A 17673-nucleotide genomic window follows, 5' to 3' on the forward strand; every position below is an offset into this window, starting at 1 on the left:
CCCACGTCAGAGAATGAGGAGGCTTACCGCAGCCTTCGCTCGGAGGTTCGGAGAGCCGTGAGGCGCTGCAAGGATGGGTGGTGGTCGCGGGTTGCTGAGGAGTTGGAGTCTGGCTAAGTGGCCCGCGATCACAAATCTCTATTTAACTCCATCAAAAAAGTAACCTGCAGCGCCACACCTATTACCATCATTAGGGGAAAAACGGTGATCCAATCTCCGACACCCAGGAATAGGTTTGCAGATTTGCTGAGCATTTCTGTGAGGTCCTGGGGAAGGGGAAATCCCTCAGCCAGGAAAACATCGTGGTACAAAGTGGGGATGACCCTGCTGAGGCTGCGGTGCCTCAAATATTGGAGGAAGTCACCCCCTGTGAGTGGCTGGCTGAGGTGCCATCTGTTGAGGAAGTACTGAAGGCGATCCAGAGTCTGAGACCAGGAAAGGGACCGGGCAAAGATGATCTCCCAAGCGAAATGCTGAGGGAGGGTGGCGTTTGTGCACAGACTGCCCTATATGACATCATAACAGTCTGGACCACTGGACGGGTTCCGCAGGATTGGAATGATACCCTGGTGGTCCCCCTCTTTAAGAAGGGGGACCGCACAAACTGTAACAACTACAAGGGCATCTCACTCCTCAGTGTGCCGGGAAAGGTCCTGGCAAGGTTTATTCAACATCGCCTTGCCAGGCACGCTGAGGAGAGGCTTGCGGAGCCCCAATGCGGTTTCAGGAAAGGGCGGTCCTGCACAGATGCCATATTTTCTCTCCATCTGCTACAGCAGAGGTGTAGGAAATTCCAGCAAGACCTACATCTCTGTTTTATTGACCTGGTCAAGGCCTATGATACCATCAGTAGGCCTGGGCTCTGGGTTGTTCTTTGTGCTTTGGAGTCCCTGACCCTCTGCTCACGATCATTAAGGACCTTCATGATGGTGAGCGGGCCCAGGTAAAACTACGTGGCCGGGAGTCAGAGCCATTCCCTGTACACCTTGGGGTGCGACAGGGATGTCCTCTGGCTCCCACATTATTTAACATCTATTTTGACCACGTAGTTCGTGAAGCCTTCAATAGCTGTACCGGGGGAATCTCTATTTGGTACAGATATAATGGGAGGCTGATCGATGCCTGGGTGCGGTCAAGGGATAGCTCCCTATTGCTCAACCACGTTATGTATGCCGATGATTTGGTAATAGCTACTCATTCAGAGGAGGAGTTGGAGACGCTGCTGCTGAGACTGGAACGTGCCACTAAGAGATGGGGCCTTACCATCAGCCCCACCAAAACTAAACACCTGCCTGGGTATTTTGTACCATCGGACACTCCACCCCCACAACTCCCAATCGGTGATGGGGCAGTTGTGGAGAGAGTGGAGAGTTTCCCATACCTGGGCAGTGTGCTTATGACCAGCTCCAGTTTAACAGCAGAGGTTTCACTCCGAATCAGTCGAGCGGCAATATCTTTTCATCGGTTGCGTAACGCTGTGTGGAAGCTACCTGGTCTGTCGCTCCGCACTAAGCTTCAGGTCTTCACGGCCACTGTCATTCCCTCCCTTCTCTACGCTTGCGAAACGTGGACCCCCCTAATGGAACATCTTTGCCGGTTAGAAACATTTAGGCTAGCCTGCCTACGATCCATCCTGGGTTTAACCAGGCTGGATTGTGTGAGGAGCTCACAAATCCTTGAAAGATCTGGGCAAGGTCCCATCGGTGAGCTCCTCCGGCAGGCAAGGCTGCGTTGGCAGGGTCATGTAGCCCGTATGCCCAGCCACCGCATGCCAAAACAGCTTTTGTTCGGCCGGATCGAGGGGGCTAAACGGGCGCGGCACGGGCTAGAGAAGAGATGGAGTGACGTGGTACAGGAGGACGTGGAGCTGAGTGGACTTGCCGATGACTGGTACCAGCGGCGTCAAGATCGGCCTCTGTGAAGGAGGCTCGTGAAGGATACTGCTGGGCAGTTGGAGGCAGTCGCCCTCCAACAACAACGGAGGGCGGAGGAGCGACGCTCACAACAACGAGCAGAGCGCCGGGTGGCTAAAGCACAGCAGGTTGGCACAGTAGGGGGCACAGGTGGTGCATCAACCAGTCATTTCAGTCATCTTAGTCAGTCAATCCGTGGCACCTGGGTCTGCCCCGTGACCTCCTGCCAGTGGACGTTCAACCCTTCACGTGGCCTCAAGGTGCACATGGCCTGGCACAAGCGTCGTGGTGACGTCACAGCCACTTAGTGGCGAATGGCGGTTGTTGTTGTGCATGCACGCGTGTTTGTGTGTGTGTGTCTTCGTGTATACGAAGCGTCCTACGAGCCTCGCGTATTTTATGCCGATTTGCGTCATGTCGATGAACGCCCTGGCCATGCGTAACTCGACCACGTACATTTGTGTCATTATTATTCTTGTTATTATTTTGCTGTAACCAGGTTTCTATTGTGCAACTAGGTCCACGTCGAAGATATATTTTAATTGCCCATTGTCTGTTTACCTGTAGCCAAAATAAACAAACCACTGCTAGGGGGACGGGCGTGGTGCTGCACCCCACCCCACCCCCTCTGTGTGTGCCACAGTGCCGGCCTCCGTAGACTCAGCGACTCGCTACTAACCGCACTTGCCCTCAACAGCCTGTTGCTAAAGGCTGTTATGGTTTATGTATTTATTTATGTACGTACGCACGTGCCTAAACGCGTGACGTGTGCACGCGTGGTTATGCGGGGAGCGGTAGCGTAGCCGTAGGGCGCGCCGCGCTACGAACCCGGCGACCCGAGTTCGATTTCCGCCACTGGGCGACGATTATCTCCACCGGTCCCGGGCCTCCGCCAGGATCGACTCGGGCCTCAAATGAGAACCTGGCGCCGTGCGCAAACATCCCCACTGCCACAGTGCCGGCCTCCTTCGTGGTAGGTGCTGCCCGTGCCGCTCGCTCCTCTAAACGGCGCTTGCCCTCGACGCTCCGTTGAAGGCTGCGGGGTGCGGGGTGGGCGGGAGGGTGACCCCTGTGTTTCCGTGTAGGTACGTGCGCTCCGTGGTGCAGAACGGACAGCTGATCCTGCAGCACATGCTGAGGGGCGTGGGCACCAAGGCGGTGGCCCTGCAGAGCCGCCTCGACTTCTGGATCGAGTTCATGAACACGGCCGGATCGCTGGGCCAGAGCAGCACCCTGCGCTTCCCGGTGAGACGGAGCGACGAGATCGGCTCGTCTTGCGTGGGAGTGGCCGCGCCTCGCTCTCGTAGTGAGAGAGAGGGGACGACTCGGAGAGAGAGAGAGGGGGCGACTCAGAGAGAGAGAGGGGACGACTCAGAGAGAGAGAGGGCGACTCAGAGAGAGAGAGAGGGCGACTCAGAGAGAGAGATGGGACGACTCAGAGAGAGAGAGGGCAACTCAGAGAGAGGACGACTCAGAGAGAGAGAGAGAGGACGACTCAGAGAGATAGAGAGGACGACTCAGAGAGAGAGAGAGGGGGCGACTCAGAGATAGAGAGAGGGCGACTCAGAGAGAGAGAGCGACTCAGAGAGAGAGAGAGCGACTCAGAGATAGAGGGCGACTCAGAGAGAGAGAGGGCGACTCGGGAGGCACCAGGAAGCAGGGAGGCAGCAGCAGCCACACAGTGGCAAGGAGCCGCCGTCCGCTGCCAACAATTTCCCGAGCTCTGCGGTCCTCTACATATGAAGGTGTTCTCGGCCAATTAATGACGAGTGTTTATACGTGTGGAAGCAAACCGGAGCAGCAGGAGAAACCCCACGCGTGCGAGGGGGAAACACTCTATCCCCGTGCAGACGGAACCGGTGCAGTCCGCACTTTTGCGATTCCGCGTGCTCCTGGCGAGCCCAGGGTACGGCTCCTCCTCGGTGCCCGCGGGAAGGGAGATTCGCTCCCCGTCCGTTGCGGTGATCCACCAACCGTCGCCGCTGCTGCTGCTGCCTCCACAGCGCTGGCGTCTAGGCCGTGGGTTCTAGGCCACGTGCGCTGCGGTGACTTCTCGGTTGGGTCGTTACGCCGTTTACGCTGTTTCGTCAATTTCCGACCGCGCCGATTTTATTCTCGCGTGTTTTGTTTTTTTTATTGTGTTTCTTAAAATAATTTTCGCGTCGGCGCTCTTAAAATCACCGTGCAATAATTATAACAATTACACGCGTGCGGGCTTCACCGCCGTTACGACGCGTCGCAAGATCGTGAAGGGGTGGCAGCGACTTGGGGAGGCCTTGATCCAGCAGTGGATTGACCATGTCACTGATACGTATTTGGCTGGCCATCGAAACAAAGACGGTCACTGCATCGCGCGCTTTCAGATGCGCTTCTGCGGCCGTCTGGAACGCTCTTGCTTATGATATTAGGAAGCCGCTGGGAGCTGTGCATTTTTAAATCATCTAGACTGACAAACTCGCTTCTTTACCGAACTGCTTTTTGTGTTCAGTTTGTTGTCCTTCCCCCGCACCTCCGATGAGCGCGGTTTGGCTACTACCCACGTTGCGGAAGAAGTTGAGCGGACGCACATTCACCATCAGTCGCTCCCCCGGTGTCCACAGGTGCTGATCTTTGAGAGCTCCAAGGTGTACCAGCCGTCGTACGTGTCTGTGAACGGTGAAGCGGAAGAGAAGTCCTTCTCCCTCTGGCACGTTGAGCCCCGCGACCTGGTGAGGGCTGTCTCCCCTTCCCCCCAGCCGGTGACCGCGGGGCTTCGCTGTGGCCCGTGACGCTGTGGGTGATGATGATGACGTCATGTGTGTGATGACGCTGTGGGTGATGATGACGTCGTGTGTGATGACGCTGTGGGTGATGATGACGTCATGTGTGTGATGACGCTGTGGGTGATGATGATGATGCCGTTGTGTGTAATGATGCTGTGGGTGATGATGATGATGTCGTGTGTGATGACGCTGTGGGTGATGATGATGATGATAACGTCGTGTGTGATGACACTGTGGGTGATGATGATGATGCCGTCGCCTGTGATGACGCTGTGGGTGATGATGATGATGACGTCGTGTGTGATGACGCTGTGGGTGATGATGATGCCATCGTGTGTGATGACGCTGTGGGTGATGATGATGCCGTCGTGTGTGATGACGCTGTGGGTGATGATGATGATGATGATGACGTCGTGTGTGATGACGCTGTGGGTGATGATGATGATGATGACATCATGTATGATGACACTGTGGGTGATGATGATGCCGTAGTCTGTGATGACGCTGTGGGTGATGATGATGATATCATGTATGATGACACTGTTGGTGATGATGATGACGTCTGTGATGACGCTGTGGGTGATGATGATGCCGTTGTGTGTGATGACGCTGTGGGTGATGATGATGACGTCGCGTGTGATGATGCTGTGGGTGATGATGATGATGACGTCGTCTGTGATGACGCTGTGGGTGATGATGATGATGATGACATCGTGTGTGATGATGCTGTGGGTGATGATGATGTCTGTGATGACGCTGTGGGTGATGATGATGCCGATGTGTGTGATAGCGCTGTGGGTGGTGATGATGATGACGTCGTGTGTGATGACGCTGTGGGTGATGATGATGATGATGACATCGTCTGTGATAATGCTGTGTGTGATGCTTCATCGTACAGGGACTTCTCTACTTACGAACATTCGATTTGCAAACTTTCATAGTTATACGAACAAACCTGTCTGCATGTCATCTAGATGCCACATGAAGAACCAGTGGCATCTACATCTACAGGAGATTATACAACTTTTAAAGCCATTCCCCGTGTTTAGTATACACGCCGTACAACATATTTCTAATCGACAGGAGTAAAAGTTCAACTTACGAACAGACCTCTGGAACCCGACCTTAAGTAGGAGGTGTCCCTGTAATTGTTTTTATTTCACTTAAGAGCAAGTCTTCATTTCTTTGTCATGGAGGCTCCTGGCAAGTGGTCAGGATTGTTTTTTCCACAACGTGGACTTTCATGTTTATTTTTTTTGCTTTCGCAGAAGAAAATTCACGAGTGGAACTTCAAAGCCGCTGACATCCGCGGTGTTAGGTGAGAGTCAAAGGCGCAAAGTAGTGGTTCAGCTTTTGGTCAAAACCTCAATTATGAATCCGAACAATTTATCGAATTGCTGGACGGAGATAAATCGCGACACGAGCCGTAATTGTAACCTGTTTTGATTGTCTCATTAAGAAATAAAAAAAAATAAACGGCCGATTGTGTCTGTGAAAAAAAATCGGTGAAATGTGTGAGGCTCGTTGTGTGGCCCGGCTTGCCCGGCTTGCCCGGCTTGTGCTCTGTGGCGGTGCGCAGCATCTCCAAGTGCGACGAGCGCTGCTGCTTCCTCTACGTCTCCGGCAACTCGGACGACTTCCAAATTTGCTTCTCGTCCGAGTCGCAAGCCAAGAGGTGCTTTGCCTTTTTCATCGTTGGCCGTGTGTTTGTGTGCGTGTGTGCTCGTGTGCGTGTGTGCACGTGTGTGTGCGTGTGCGTGTTTTCATTTTCCATACCTGAGCAGTGTGCTCATGACCGGCTCCGCTTTGACAGCAGAGGTCTCACTCCGAATCAGTCGGGCAGCATTATCTTTTCATCGGTTGCGTAACGCTGTGTAGAAGCTGCTTGGCCTGTCGCTCCACACGAAGCTTCGGGTCTGCTCGGCCACGATCATGCCCTCCCTTCCCTACGCTTGCGATACGTGGACCCCCCCCTAATTGAACATCTTCGCCGGTTAGCAACATTTAGGCTGGCCTACCTACGATCCATCCTGCGATGTATTGGCCAATACATCACAATGCTGCAAAATTACCCACGAATCGCTCAACAGCAACAACATTACACACGGCAACATCGCACCCCCCCCTCCCTCCCCTACTGCGAAAACACTGAGAACGAGTCCCGATACTCAGTGCGGCAGGTTGGTGAAAGGAAGCACCGGTTAGCGCGCCGCGCCACAAACCCGGGCCACCCGAGCTGGATTCCCGATCACCGCCAAGATTTGCCGACGATTATCCCGAACCGCGTGTGTCGTGGTGCGCCAGGTTCCACGATCTGGCCAAGGCGGTGATGGAAGAGCGCGGCTTGGAGCTGGAGGCCGAGGTGGACTGCGGCGTGCTGGAGGTACGCGCGCCACGGCACGATCCCTCGCGGCAGTGCCGCTGCCCCACGAACCCGGCGACGATTACCGCGACCGCTTCCGGGTCCTCCCGTGGCTCGACTCGACCTCAAACGAGTACCTGGCGCGGTGTGTAAACATCGCCACTGGGGAGACGACGGGCGGCCCGGGCGTGGCGCTGGCCACCAAGCCCCATCGTGCGCGCCGTGCCGGCCTTCGTAGGCGCTGCTCGCTCAACAGCGCTCGCCCCAACGGTCCCTCGAAGGCTGCACGGGGGATCTTTGTCTGTGCTTGTCTTGCGTGGGCTTAGTGGGACTACGACTACAATGAGAACGAAGAGAAGGTGGTGCTGGGCCGGGGCACGTTCGGGACGGTGTACGCCGGCCGGGACCTCAGCAACCAGGTCCGCATCGCCATCAAGGAGGTCCCTGAGAAGGACCACCGGTGAGTGAGCCAGTGAGAAAGCCGGTGAGTGAGCTGGTGAGCGAGTCGGTGAGTGAGCCAGTGAGCAAGTCGGTGAGCCAGCCTATGAGAGAGCCGGTGAGTGAGCTGGTGGAGCGAGTCGGTGAGTGAGCCAGTGAGCAAGTCGGTGAGCCAGCCTATGAGAGAGCCCGGTGGGTCTTCCCCCCCCACCTCCACACCACGGCTCCGTCCGTGTGGCGCGGCCGAGACACGGAGACCGGCACCGGCAGAGGTCCGCGGTTCGAATCTGATGGCCGCCCCTGTTATGTCTCCATAATAGAGGTTTTTGGGTTACATCCCGTGAATATCAATGTGTCGTTAAACCCGCCACCACCCAACACAGCCAATGAGTAAGGTTTGTCACGTAAACAGAACGTGGCCAATTTGTTACTAGTACAGCACTAGTGTATAGTGTAGTGTGTAGTATAGTGTAGTGTGTAGTATAGTGTAGTGTATAGTGCAGCTACCGGAACGCTTCCGGGTGTGTTGCAAAGTAAATCCACGACAACGTTTACAATTCGAGTACCGTGACATCAGGCGGGGACAGCCAGAGAGTCGTGGAGAAATCCTCCTGCTTCTGTCTTACATCGAGGCATGAATGTGATGCCGTCACTTGTGAACCAATCAGTTGTGAGCCAATCAGTTGGCTCGCAAAAGTGCCTCTAAAGTTACCGCCCCGCGCCGTGCACTCCCAGGGGGGGGCACTCTTTGCCAACGTGACTCTGCCCCCTCCTCTTTCGAGTTCTTGCCGAGGATCAACAAAATCGGCCCCACACTCAACCAATTCGTGGGGTGCGTGGGGGGGGGGGGGTGCCTTTGTCCTGCGTTGCCACAGCTACTCGCAGCCGCTGCACGAGGAGATCGCTCTGCACAAGCACCTGAAGCACCGCAACATCGTGCGGTACCTCGGCTCGGTCAGCGAAGGGGGCTTCTTCAAAATCTTCATGGAGCAGGTTCCCGGAGGTGACGATGATGACCGCACACTTAATTTATTTTATTTATCTAGAAATCAAGAAACAGTAACCCCATTCGTTCGTTAATAGAATACATTCATATGAATATAATAAATAAAACGTTCATGGTGGTAATAATAAGGATGAAGAAGAAGAAGAAAAAAGACACTCGGGAAATGCGTTGTCAATGAGAGATTGCCAATTGTAGGGTTGCCACGATATAATAATAATAATACTAAATATCAGTATTTATCGAGCGCCTTTTGTGCCACAAGGTTCCAGGCAACGTCAAGTAAGTTGATACAAAACTAAAAGTTTACAAAGAGACATGTTGTATGAACGCTCTTAAAAAGAATGGGAAAGTGAAAGAAAACAGTTAAGATGATCATCAGATGGCATAATAGAATGAGGAGGCTGACTGGCAGGACTAGGCCCCAGGCCTCGGTGTAAGCTTCATCACTGTGAGCGCGGAGCCCCCTCCCCACTCACGGGGCCCCCCACTCACGGGGCCCCTAGTGAGATGTACCAAGAGGCCTGCACGCGGACGACGTGAGACGTGCGGACTCGGGAGTGGGCTGTGCGTGGCGTCTGCAGGAAGCCTCTCTGCTCTGCTGCGGTCCAAGTGGGGACCCCTGAAGGACAACGAGACCACCATCGCCTTCTACACCAAGCAGATCCTTGAGGGCCTCCAGTACCTTCACGAGAACCAGATCGTGCACAGGGACATCAAGGTCGGTGGGTTGTTGGGCGGGTGGGTCAGTGGGTGGGTAGGTGCATGGGTGGATCGGTGGGTGGGTTGGTGGGTCGGTGAGTGGGTGGGTCGGTGAGTGGGTGGGTGGATGGGTCGGTCGGTGGCTCGGTGGGTGTGTTTGGGTCGGTTGGTGGATGGGTGGGTGAGTCGGTGTCGATGCATGCTCAGGCTCACGGCAGGGGCGAAGGCCTCGCCTCCTAGGCCGGGTGGGGCGGTGTCCACGCTACTCGCTAAGTGCACTGTGATAAAGAGCTTTATAGCTCATCGGATTCCTCCAGTGTAAATACATATTCTTCTTCTGACTTGCCCTGGCCAGTCTGTTAAGGCTATACGGTATTTGTCTTTGTCTCCCCATGCCCGTGCTTAGGGGGACAATGTCCTCATCAACACGTACAGCGGAGTGCTCAAGATATCGGACTTTGGTACCAGCAAGAGGCTGGCAGGGCTCAATCCATCGACAGAGACGTTCACAGGTACCGCACGCGCACAACGCTGTGGGTGCGACTGGGTTCTGGGCCACGTGGCAACCGACCTGCAACATTGACACCGCCGCCGAGGGTTGCCACCTGTCCTCGGTTTCCTAGGAGCGGCGTCCTCTTGTTGGGGAGGCAGTTGTCCGGGGACATCTGTGAGCCTTTCAGGGACAGCTTTATGGGTTGGGTGGAGGAGTGGGGTGGAGTGGGGTTGGGTGGAGTTGAGTGGAGTTGGGTGGAGTTGGGTGAGTAAATTAGTGGGGGTATAGGTGAGTTCGTGGTGTAAGTGAGGGTTTAGGGACATTACAAGTCGCCAGCCTTGTCAGTTGCCCTTCGAACTAAAATGGTGATGGTGGAATCAGTGACGTTAATTCTGGTGGTGATGGTGGTGTCGTGATTCTTCTGAGCGTGCCGGCGTCAGCGGCATTCCTGCGATAAACACGCCACAGTGTTCGTTCTGCGCTCTCGTGGAGAGAGAGGACGACTCAAGAGGCGCCAGGAGGAGGAGGAACCACGGATGAAGGGGGAGACAGCAGCAACAGCCACGCAGTGAACTGGCACCAAATCCCCCCGCCCAAGCTCTGTGCTCCTCTATACATCAAGTTGCTATTGACAAATTAACGAGTGTCAAAACATACGGGAGGAAACCGGAGTTCCCGGAGAAAATCCACGCGCGCTCCCTAACTGCACTTGCCCCAAAAGTTTGTTGAGGCTATACGGCGGGGGGGGGGGTCTTTGTCTTTGTCTCGCGCGTCGGCAGGAACCCTGCAGTACATGGCTCCGGAGATCATCGACAGGGGTCCACGTGGTTACGGCAAACCCGCCGACATCTGGTCCCTGGGCTGTACCATCATCGAGATGGCCACGGGGAAACCCCCGTTCTACGAGCTGGGAGAGCCCCAGGCAGCTATGTTCAAGGTTATAGGCTGACACCACCACCACCACAACAACAACCACAACAACAACAAACAACAACCACACACAGCATCCCCCATTCGCCAATAAGCAGCGGCGACGTCACCGCTGCTCTTTGTTATCCTTCCGCCCGCACATCCGATGGGCACGGTTGGCTACGTTCGGCGCGAACGAAGTTCAGGGTACGTGCACGCCGCTGGGTGCACTTGGAGGCCACGTGCTCCGCCGGCGGGACAGGGCCGGGCGGCGCACGATGTTGCGGCGCTTCGGGCGCTCGTGCGGAGCCATCTCCTCGCGCAGCGGCTGCCGTTAGCCGTGCGCGGAGACAAAGGTCCCCCGCGTAGCCTCGACGGGGGGGGGGTGGGCAAGCCGCGGTTAGCGAGCGGCGCCGACGAAGGCCGGCACGGCGCGCGGAGGCGGCGGGGCGGGAACGGCGACCGGGGACGTTCGCTCGCCCGCACCGGGCCCCGACGGCGGTCGCGCGGCCTGCCGCCGGGCGTCCACCCGTGGGCCAAAAGCCCCCGCCGGGCCGAGCGGCCGTCGGTCTTCGGTGGCGGCGGTCCGTGACTCCCTCCCCCCCCCCGCGCAGGTTGGGATGTTCAAGATCCATCCGGAGATCCCCGAGTCGATGTCCGAAGACGCCCGCGCCTTCATCCTGCGCTGCTTCCAGCCGGAGCCGGACTCTCGCGCCGCGGCCGACGAGCTGCTCGCCGACGCGTTCCTTCGCTCGCCGGCGGGGGGTGGTGGGAGGGCGCGCAGGAGCAAGGGGCAGAGTCGCCAGGGGCCAGGTGAGGCGCGGGGCGGGGGGGGGTCGTCGTCGTGGGAACCGCTCGCCCCCCCCGGGAAACGCTGGTAGCGCGTGCGATCGGGGCACGAGGCTTCACGCTGTCCCGTTCCGGTGACCTCTGCCATCGCCTGCTGCTCGCCTCTTCTCTCTTTTGCACTCCATATCGGTGTGACCTGCTTGACACGCGCCCCCCACCCCCCCCCCCTACTGGACGTGGAGCTTCAGAGCCCGGTCGGATTCCTCCTCCAGTCTTGAACAGAGATGCTGGCTCTGTAGAAGCGATGCCAGGGGAGAACGGAGGGACGTTGCGCGGGCTTCACCGTCGCGATGTCTCGCCGCCCCAGACTACGGCCGCAGCGTGTCGGTGCCTGTGGCGATCCACGTGGACACGAGCAGCACGGGCAGTGAGAGGGGCTCCTCCTCGTCCGAGTCGGAGTCGCGCACCGACCCCCTGGTGGGCCCGCGGCGCCTCAACAACAACAACAACCCTCGGGCTCGCAGCCCGCTCTTCCTGGGGTGAGCACCTGCCCTGCCCTCCCTTGCCCTGCCCTCTCCTCCCCTGCCCTCTCCTCCCCTGCCCTCCCCTGCCCCACACCCCCCTGCCCTACCCTCCTCTGCACTCCCCTCCCCTCCCTGCCGTTGTTTTCAACTGGAAGCGAACGTCGTGGTGAGCAAGTCTCCGGGCCCTCGGTCGCTGCCCCCTGTGCGCGTGGCTATCGGTGGGGCACGCCGATGGACGATCGCCACTTTGCCCCCCCCTCCGCCTTGCCCCCTCCCCCCACCGGGGCCCCCCGCCGGGTCGCCCGCAGACTCCCCGAGGATTCGTCGCCGTCGTACGACCACAGCGCGCCCCCCTCCCCCGAGGAGCGCGACCCGGGCCTCTTCCTGCTGCGCAAGGACAGCGAGCGGCGGGCGACGCTGCACCGCATCCTCACCGCCGAGCAGGAGCTTGTGGCGGCCAACCTGCGGGACATCCTCGTCGCGCAGGTGAACACCGCACCCGCGTCCACCCGCCGGTCAAGTCTCTCACCACCAGCACTCACTCACCCGCCGGCCAAGTCTCTCACCACCAGCACTCACTCACCCGCCGCCAAGTCTCTCACCACCAGCACTCACTCACCCGCCGCCAAGTCTCTCACCACCAGCACTCACTCACCCGCCGCCAAGTCTCTCACCACCAGCACTCACTCACCCGCCGCCAAGTCTATCACCACCAGCACTCACTCACCCGCCGCCAAGTCTCTCACCACCAGCACTCACTCACTCGCCGCCAAGTCTCTCACCACCAGCACTCACTCACCCGCCGCCAAGTCTCTCACCACCAGCACTCACTCACCCGCCGCCAAGTCTATCACCACCAGCACTCACTCACCCGCCGCCAAGTCTCTCACCACCAGCACTCACTCACTCGCCGCCAAGTCTCTCACCACCAGCACTCACTCACCCGCCGCCAAGTCTCTCACCACCAGCACTCACTCACCCGCCGCCAAGTCTATCACCACCAGCACTCACTCACCCGCCGCCAAGTCTATCACCACCAGCACTCACTCACTCGCCGCCAAGTCTCTCACCACCAGCACTCACTCACCCGCCGCCAAGTCTCTCACCACCAGCACTCACTCACCCGCCGCCAAGTCTCTCACCACCAGCACTCACTCACTCGCCGCCAAGTCTATCACCACCAGCACGCACTCACCCGCCGCCAAGTCACTCACCACCAGCACTCACTCACCCGCCGCCAAGTCTATCACCACCAGCACTCACTCACTCGCCGCCAAGTCTATCACCACCAGCACTCACTCACCCGCCGCCAAGTCTATCACCACGCCCTTGTTGATTCTCCCTCTGATTACGTACCACTCGCTGAGTAGGCACCGGCACCACTGGGAGAGACAAAGACGGCCGGACTCGCAGCTCGCTGTGGGTGTGCTGCAGTCCTTCATTGGTGGCGCACGGCATGTTTGACTCTTGGACGGTGTCTGCTGCTGCTGCTTCTCCTGCTACTGATGCTACCGCTGCTAATTCTGCTGCCGCTGTTGCTGATACTGCTGCTGTTTCTGCTGCTGCTGATGCTACTTCTGTTGTTGTTGCTGTTGTTGCTGCTGCTGTTGTTGCTGCTGTTGTTGGTGCTGCTGCTACTGCTGTTGTTGCTGCTGTTGTTACTTCTGCTGCTACTGCTGTTGTTGTTGCTGCTGATGCTACTTCTGTTGTTGCTGCTGCTGCTTCTGTTGTTACTTCTGCTGTTACTGCTGTTGTTGTTGCTGCTACTGCTGTTGCTGCTGCTGCTGTTGCTGCTGCTGTTACTTCTGCTGCTACTACTGTTGCTGTTGCTGTTACTTCTGCTGCTACTGCTGTTGTTTCTGCTGCTGTTACTTCTGCTGCTGCTGTTGCTGCTGCTGCTGTTCTGCTGCTACTGCTGTTGTTTCTGCTGTTGTTACTTCTGCTGTTGTTACTTCTGCTGCTGCTGCTGTTGTTGCTGCTGCTACTTCTGCTCCTGCCGCGGCCGCGCGCTGCCGCAGGGCGCGGAGGAGCCGCGGCTGACGGCGCAGCACGTGTCCCAGCTGATGGCGTGCCTGCGCGAGTACATGCGCTCGCCCGACCGCAAGGCCGTGGCGAGCGCCATCTCGGCGCTCAAGCTGGAGCTGGACTTTGACAGCGTCGCCATCAACCAGCTGCAGGTGGTGCTGTTCGGCTTCCAGGACGCGGTGAGTGGCGGCCGGTGCCATCGCGAAATCTCCCCCCCCCCCTCGCCCCTTGCTCGGGCGCTTTCATCACTTCCAATCGATTGTTTTATTTGTTGAATAACAAAGATGAACGCAAGGGTGGCGCGTACCTATACAACCGACGTGCACAGCACTTCATTCAAGCTATTTGTTATTTTCTCGTTTTGCCGATGAGTGCTGTGGAACTAATTATTATTTGTTTTGTTCCTGGCTAGTGAGTGTTATTTCCTAATTGCTTATGCCTCAAAAGTACAGAAAATGGCTCTTATACCCCACAAACTTTGTTTTTGTGACCAGGGCAGTGATATTTTGAAATGTACCTATTTTCAATGAGAACACGTGGTGTGCATTTGTGTCATTCCTTCACGTAAAGTCCCGGTCACAAAAGCAAAGTTTGTGGGGTATAATAATAGCCATTTTCTGTATTTTTAAGGCATAAGCAATTAGGAAATAACACTTACTACCCAGGAACAAAAATGGTGTTACATAGCGATTAGCCATCCTATAGCCAGCTCAATGGCGGTTGGGTGTATTGCAGTAAATCCCGAAATATTCAAGCGAAAGGCAGGCAGTGACGTCATGTTCACTGCGCCCATTATTAGTGTGCGAGTTTGCAAGGCCGGTAAACACAGGCGTTGGTGTCATATCCCTCGCTCATCACGACGTTATTTATCCTTCTGCGTCTCGGTAGCGTTACGGAGTTGGTGTCACGTGAGGAGGGAGGAGGTGCCCCTCCCCCCCACCAATGTGGAGGACGTCACTCGCTCTGGATTATTAATGAGGGGGGGGGAGGTGCTGCATGTGGAGTGACGTCACCCGCATATGGTTATGAATGAGGGGGGAGGAGGTGCTGCATGTGGATTGACGTCACTCGCTCTTGATTATTAATGAGGGGGGAGGAGGTGCTGCATGTGGAGTGACGTCACTCGCTCATGATTATTAATGAGGGGGTGCTCCATGTGGAGTGACGTCACCTGCTCATGATTATTAATGAGGGGGGGTGGCTCCATATTAAGAATACGCGCTGTGGAGGAAACCGGAGCGCAGGGGGCAATGCTCTCATTTCTCTAGGGGTTGCTTCTTGTGCGTTAGTTGAGTCGTCCTCTCTCTCTCTGAGTCGTCCTCTCTCTCTCTGAGTCGTCCCCTCTCTCGCTCTGAGTCGTCCTCTCTCTCTGAGTCGTCCTCTCTCTCTCTGAGTCGTCCTCTCTCTCTGAGTCGTCCTCTCTCTCTCTGAGTCGTCCTCTCTCTCTCTCACTGAGTCGTCCTCTCTCTCTCTCTGAGTCGTCCTCTCTCTCTCTGAGTCGTCCTCTCTCTCTCTCTGAGTCGTCCTCTCTTTCTCTCCGAGTCGTCCTCTCTCTGAGTCGTCCTCTCTCTCTCTGAGTCGTCCTCTCTCTCTGAGTCGTCCTCTCTCTCTGAGTCGTCCTCTCTCTCTCTGAGTCGTCCTCTCTCTCTCTGAGTCGTCCTCTCTCTTTCTGAGTCGTCCTCTCTCTCTCTGAGTCGTCCTCTCTCTCTCTCTGAGTCGTCCTCTCTCTCTGAGTCGTCCTCTCTCTCTCTCTCTGAGTCGTCCTCTCTCTCTCTTAGTCGTCCTCTCTCTCTCTTAGTCGTCCTCTCTCTCTTAGTCGTCCTCTCTCTCTCTGAGTCGTCCTCTCTCTCTCTCTGAGTCGTCCTCTCTCTCTCACTGAGTTGTCCTCTCTCTCTCTTTGAGTCGTCCTCTCTCTCTCTGAGTCGTCCTCTCTCTCTCTCTGAGTCGTCCTCTCTCTCTCTTAGTCGTCCTCTCTCTGAGTCGTCCTCTCTCTCTCTGAGTCGTCCTCTCTCTCTCTGAGTCGTCCTCTCTCTCTCTCTCTCTGAGTCGTCCTCTCTCTCTTTCTCTGAGTCGTCCTCCCTCTCTCTCTCTGAGTCGTCCTCCCTCTCTCTCTCTCTGAGTCGTCCTCTCTCTCTCTGAGTCGTCCTCTCTCTCTTGAGTCGTCCTCTCTCTCTGAGTCGTCCTCTCTCTCACTGAGTCGTCCTCTCTCTCTCTCTGAGTCGTCCTCCCTCTCTCTCTCTGAGTCGTCCTCTCTCTCTGAGTCGTCCTCTCTCTCTGAGTCGTCCTCTCTCTCTCTGAGTCGTCCTCTCTCTCTGGGTCGTTCTCTCTCTCTGAGTCGTCCTCTCTCTCTCTGAGTCGTCCTCTCTCTGAGTCGTCCTCTCTCTCTGAGTCATCCTCTCTCTCTCTCTCTGAGTCGTCCTCCCTCCCTCTCTCTCTCTCTCTGAGTCGTCCTCCCTCTCTCTCTCTGAGTCGTCCTCTCTCTCTCTGAGTCGTCCTCTCTCTCTCTGAGTCGTCCTCCCTCCCTCTCTCACTGAGTCGTCCTCCCTCCCTCTCTCTCTGAGTCGTCCTCTCTCTGAGTCGTCCTCTCTCTCTCTGAGTCGTCCTCTCTACGAGAGTGAGAAGCGGATACTGTACGGCGGGTTACAAGTTATAATTGTTGTTGTCACAAGTTGTTGTGGTTGTTACAAGTTGTTGTTGTTACACGTTGTAATTGTTGTTGTTACAAGTTGTAATTGTTGTTGTTACAAGTTGTAATTGTTGTTGTTACAAGTTGTAATTGTTGTTGTTACAAGTTATAATTGTTGTTACAAGTTGTTGTGGTTGTTATAAGTTGTAATTGTTGTTGTTATAAGTTGTTGTGGTTGTTACAAGTTGTAATTGTTGTTGTTATAAGTTGTAATTGTTGTTACAAGTTGTTGTGGTTGTTACAAGTTGTAATTGTTGTTGTTACAAGTTGTTGTTGTTGTTACAAGTTGTAATTGTTGTTGTTACAAGTTGTTGTGGTTGTTACAAGTTGTAATTGTTGTTACAAGTTGTAATTGTTGTTGTTACAAGTTGTTGTTGTTGTTACAAGTTGTAATTGTTGTTGTTACAAGTTGTAATTGTTGTTGTTACAAGTTGTAATTGTTGTTGTTACAAGTTGTTGTGGTTGTTACAAGTTGTAATTGTTGTTGTTACAAGTTGTAATTGTTGTTGTTACAAGTTGTAATTGTTGTTGTTACAAGTTGTTGTTATAAGTTGTAATTGTTGTTGTTACAAGTTGTTGTGGTTGTTACAAGTTGTTGTGGTTGTTACAAGTTGTAATTGTTGTTGTTATAAGTTGTTGTGGTTGTTACAAGTTGTAATTGTTGTTGTTGTTACAAGTTGTTGTGGTTGTTACAAGTTGTTGTTGTTGTTACAAGTTGTAATTGTTGTTGTTACAAGTTGTAATTGTTGTTGTCACAAGTTGTTGTTGTTGTTACTTGTTGTTGTTGTTGTTGTTATAAGTTGTTGTGGTTGTTACAAGTTGTAATTGTTGTTGTTACAAGTTGTAATTGTTGTTGTTACAAGTTGTAATTGTTGTTGTTACAAGTTGTTGTTATAAGTTGTAATTGTTGTTATAAGTTGTAATTGTTGTTACAAGTTATAATTGTGGTTGTTACAAATTGTTGTTGTTGTTACACGTTGTAATTGTTGTTGTTACAAGTTGTAATTGTTGTCACAAGTTGTTGTGGTTGTTACAAGTTGTTGTTGTTACACGTTGTAATTGTTGTT

General features: G+C 55.0%; 1 protein-coding gene across 2 annotated transcripts in view; it reads left to right on the plus strand.

The window, feature by feature from the left end:
• LOC116953439 (mitogen-activated protein kinase kinase kinase 15-like) overlaps positions 1-17673 on the plus strand; it is a 59997-nt gene that overhangs the window by 28994 nt on the left and 13330 nt on the right. For both annotated transcript variants that reach the window (XM_032973658.2, XM_032973657.2), the window contains exons 9-22: positions 2999-3158; positions 4514-4621; positions 5944-5993; positions 6255-6350; positions 6980-7058; positions 7364-7497; positions 8351-8478; positions 9063-9199; positions 9587-9692; positions 10453-10610; positions 11197-11395; positions 11739-11910; positions 12204-12381; positions 13914-14099. In XM_032973658.2, the coding sequence (XP_032829549.2) occupies positions 2999-3158; positions 4514-4621; positions 5944-5993; positions 6255-6350; positions 6980-7058; positions 7364-7497; positions 8351-8478; positions 9063-9199; positions 9587-9692; positions 10453-10610; positions 11197-11395; positions 11739-11910; positions 12204-12381; positions 13914-14099 (1891 nt within the window). The remainder of the gene's footprint in view (positions 1-2998; positions 3159-4513; positions 4622-5943; positions 5994-6254; positions 6351-6979; positions 7059-7363; positions 7498-8350; positions 8479-9062; positions 9200-9586; positions 9693-10452; positions 10611-11196; positions 11396-11738; positions 11911-12203; positions 12382-13913; positions 14100-17673) is intronic.

Source organism: Petromyzon marinus, chromosome 51, assembly GCF_048934315.1.
Source record: "Petromyzon marinus isolate PM22_M1 ecotype Great Lakes invasive population chromosome 51, UKy_Petmar_22M1.pri1.0, whole genome shotgun sequence".
NCBI classification, from domain to species: Eukaryota; Metazoa; Chordata; class Hyperoartia; order Petromyzontiformes; family Petromyzontidae; genus Petromyzon; species Petromyzon marinus.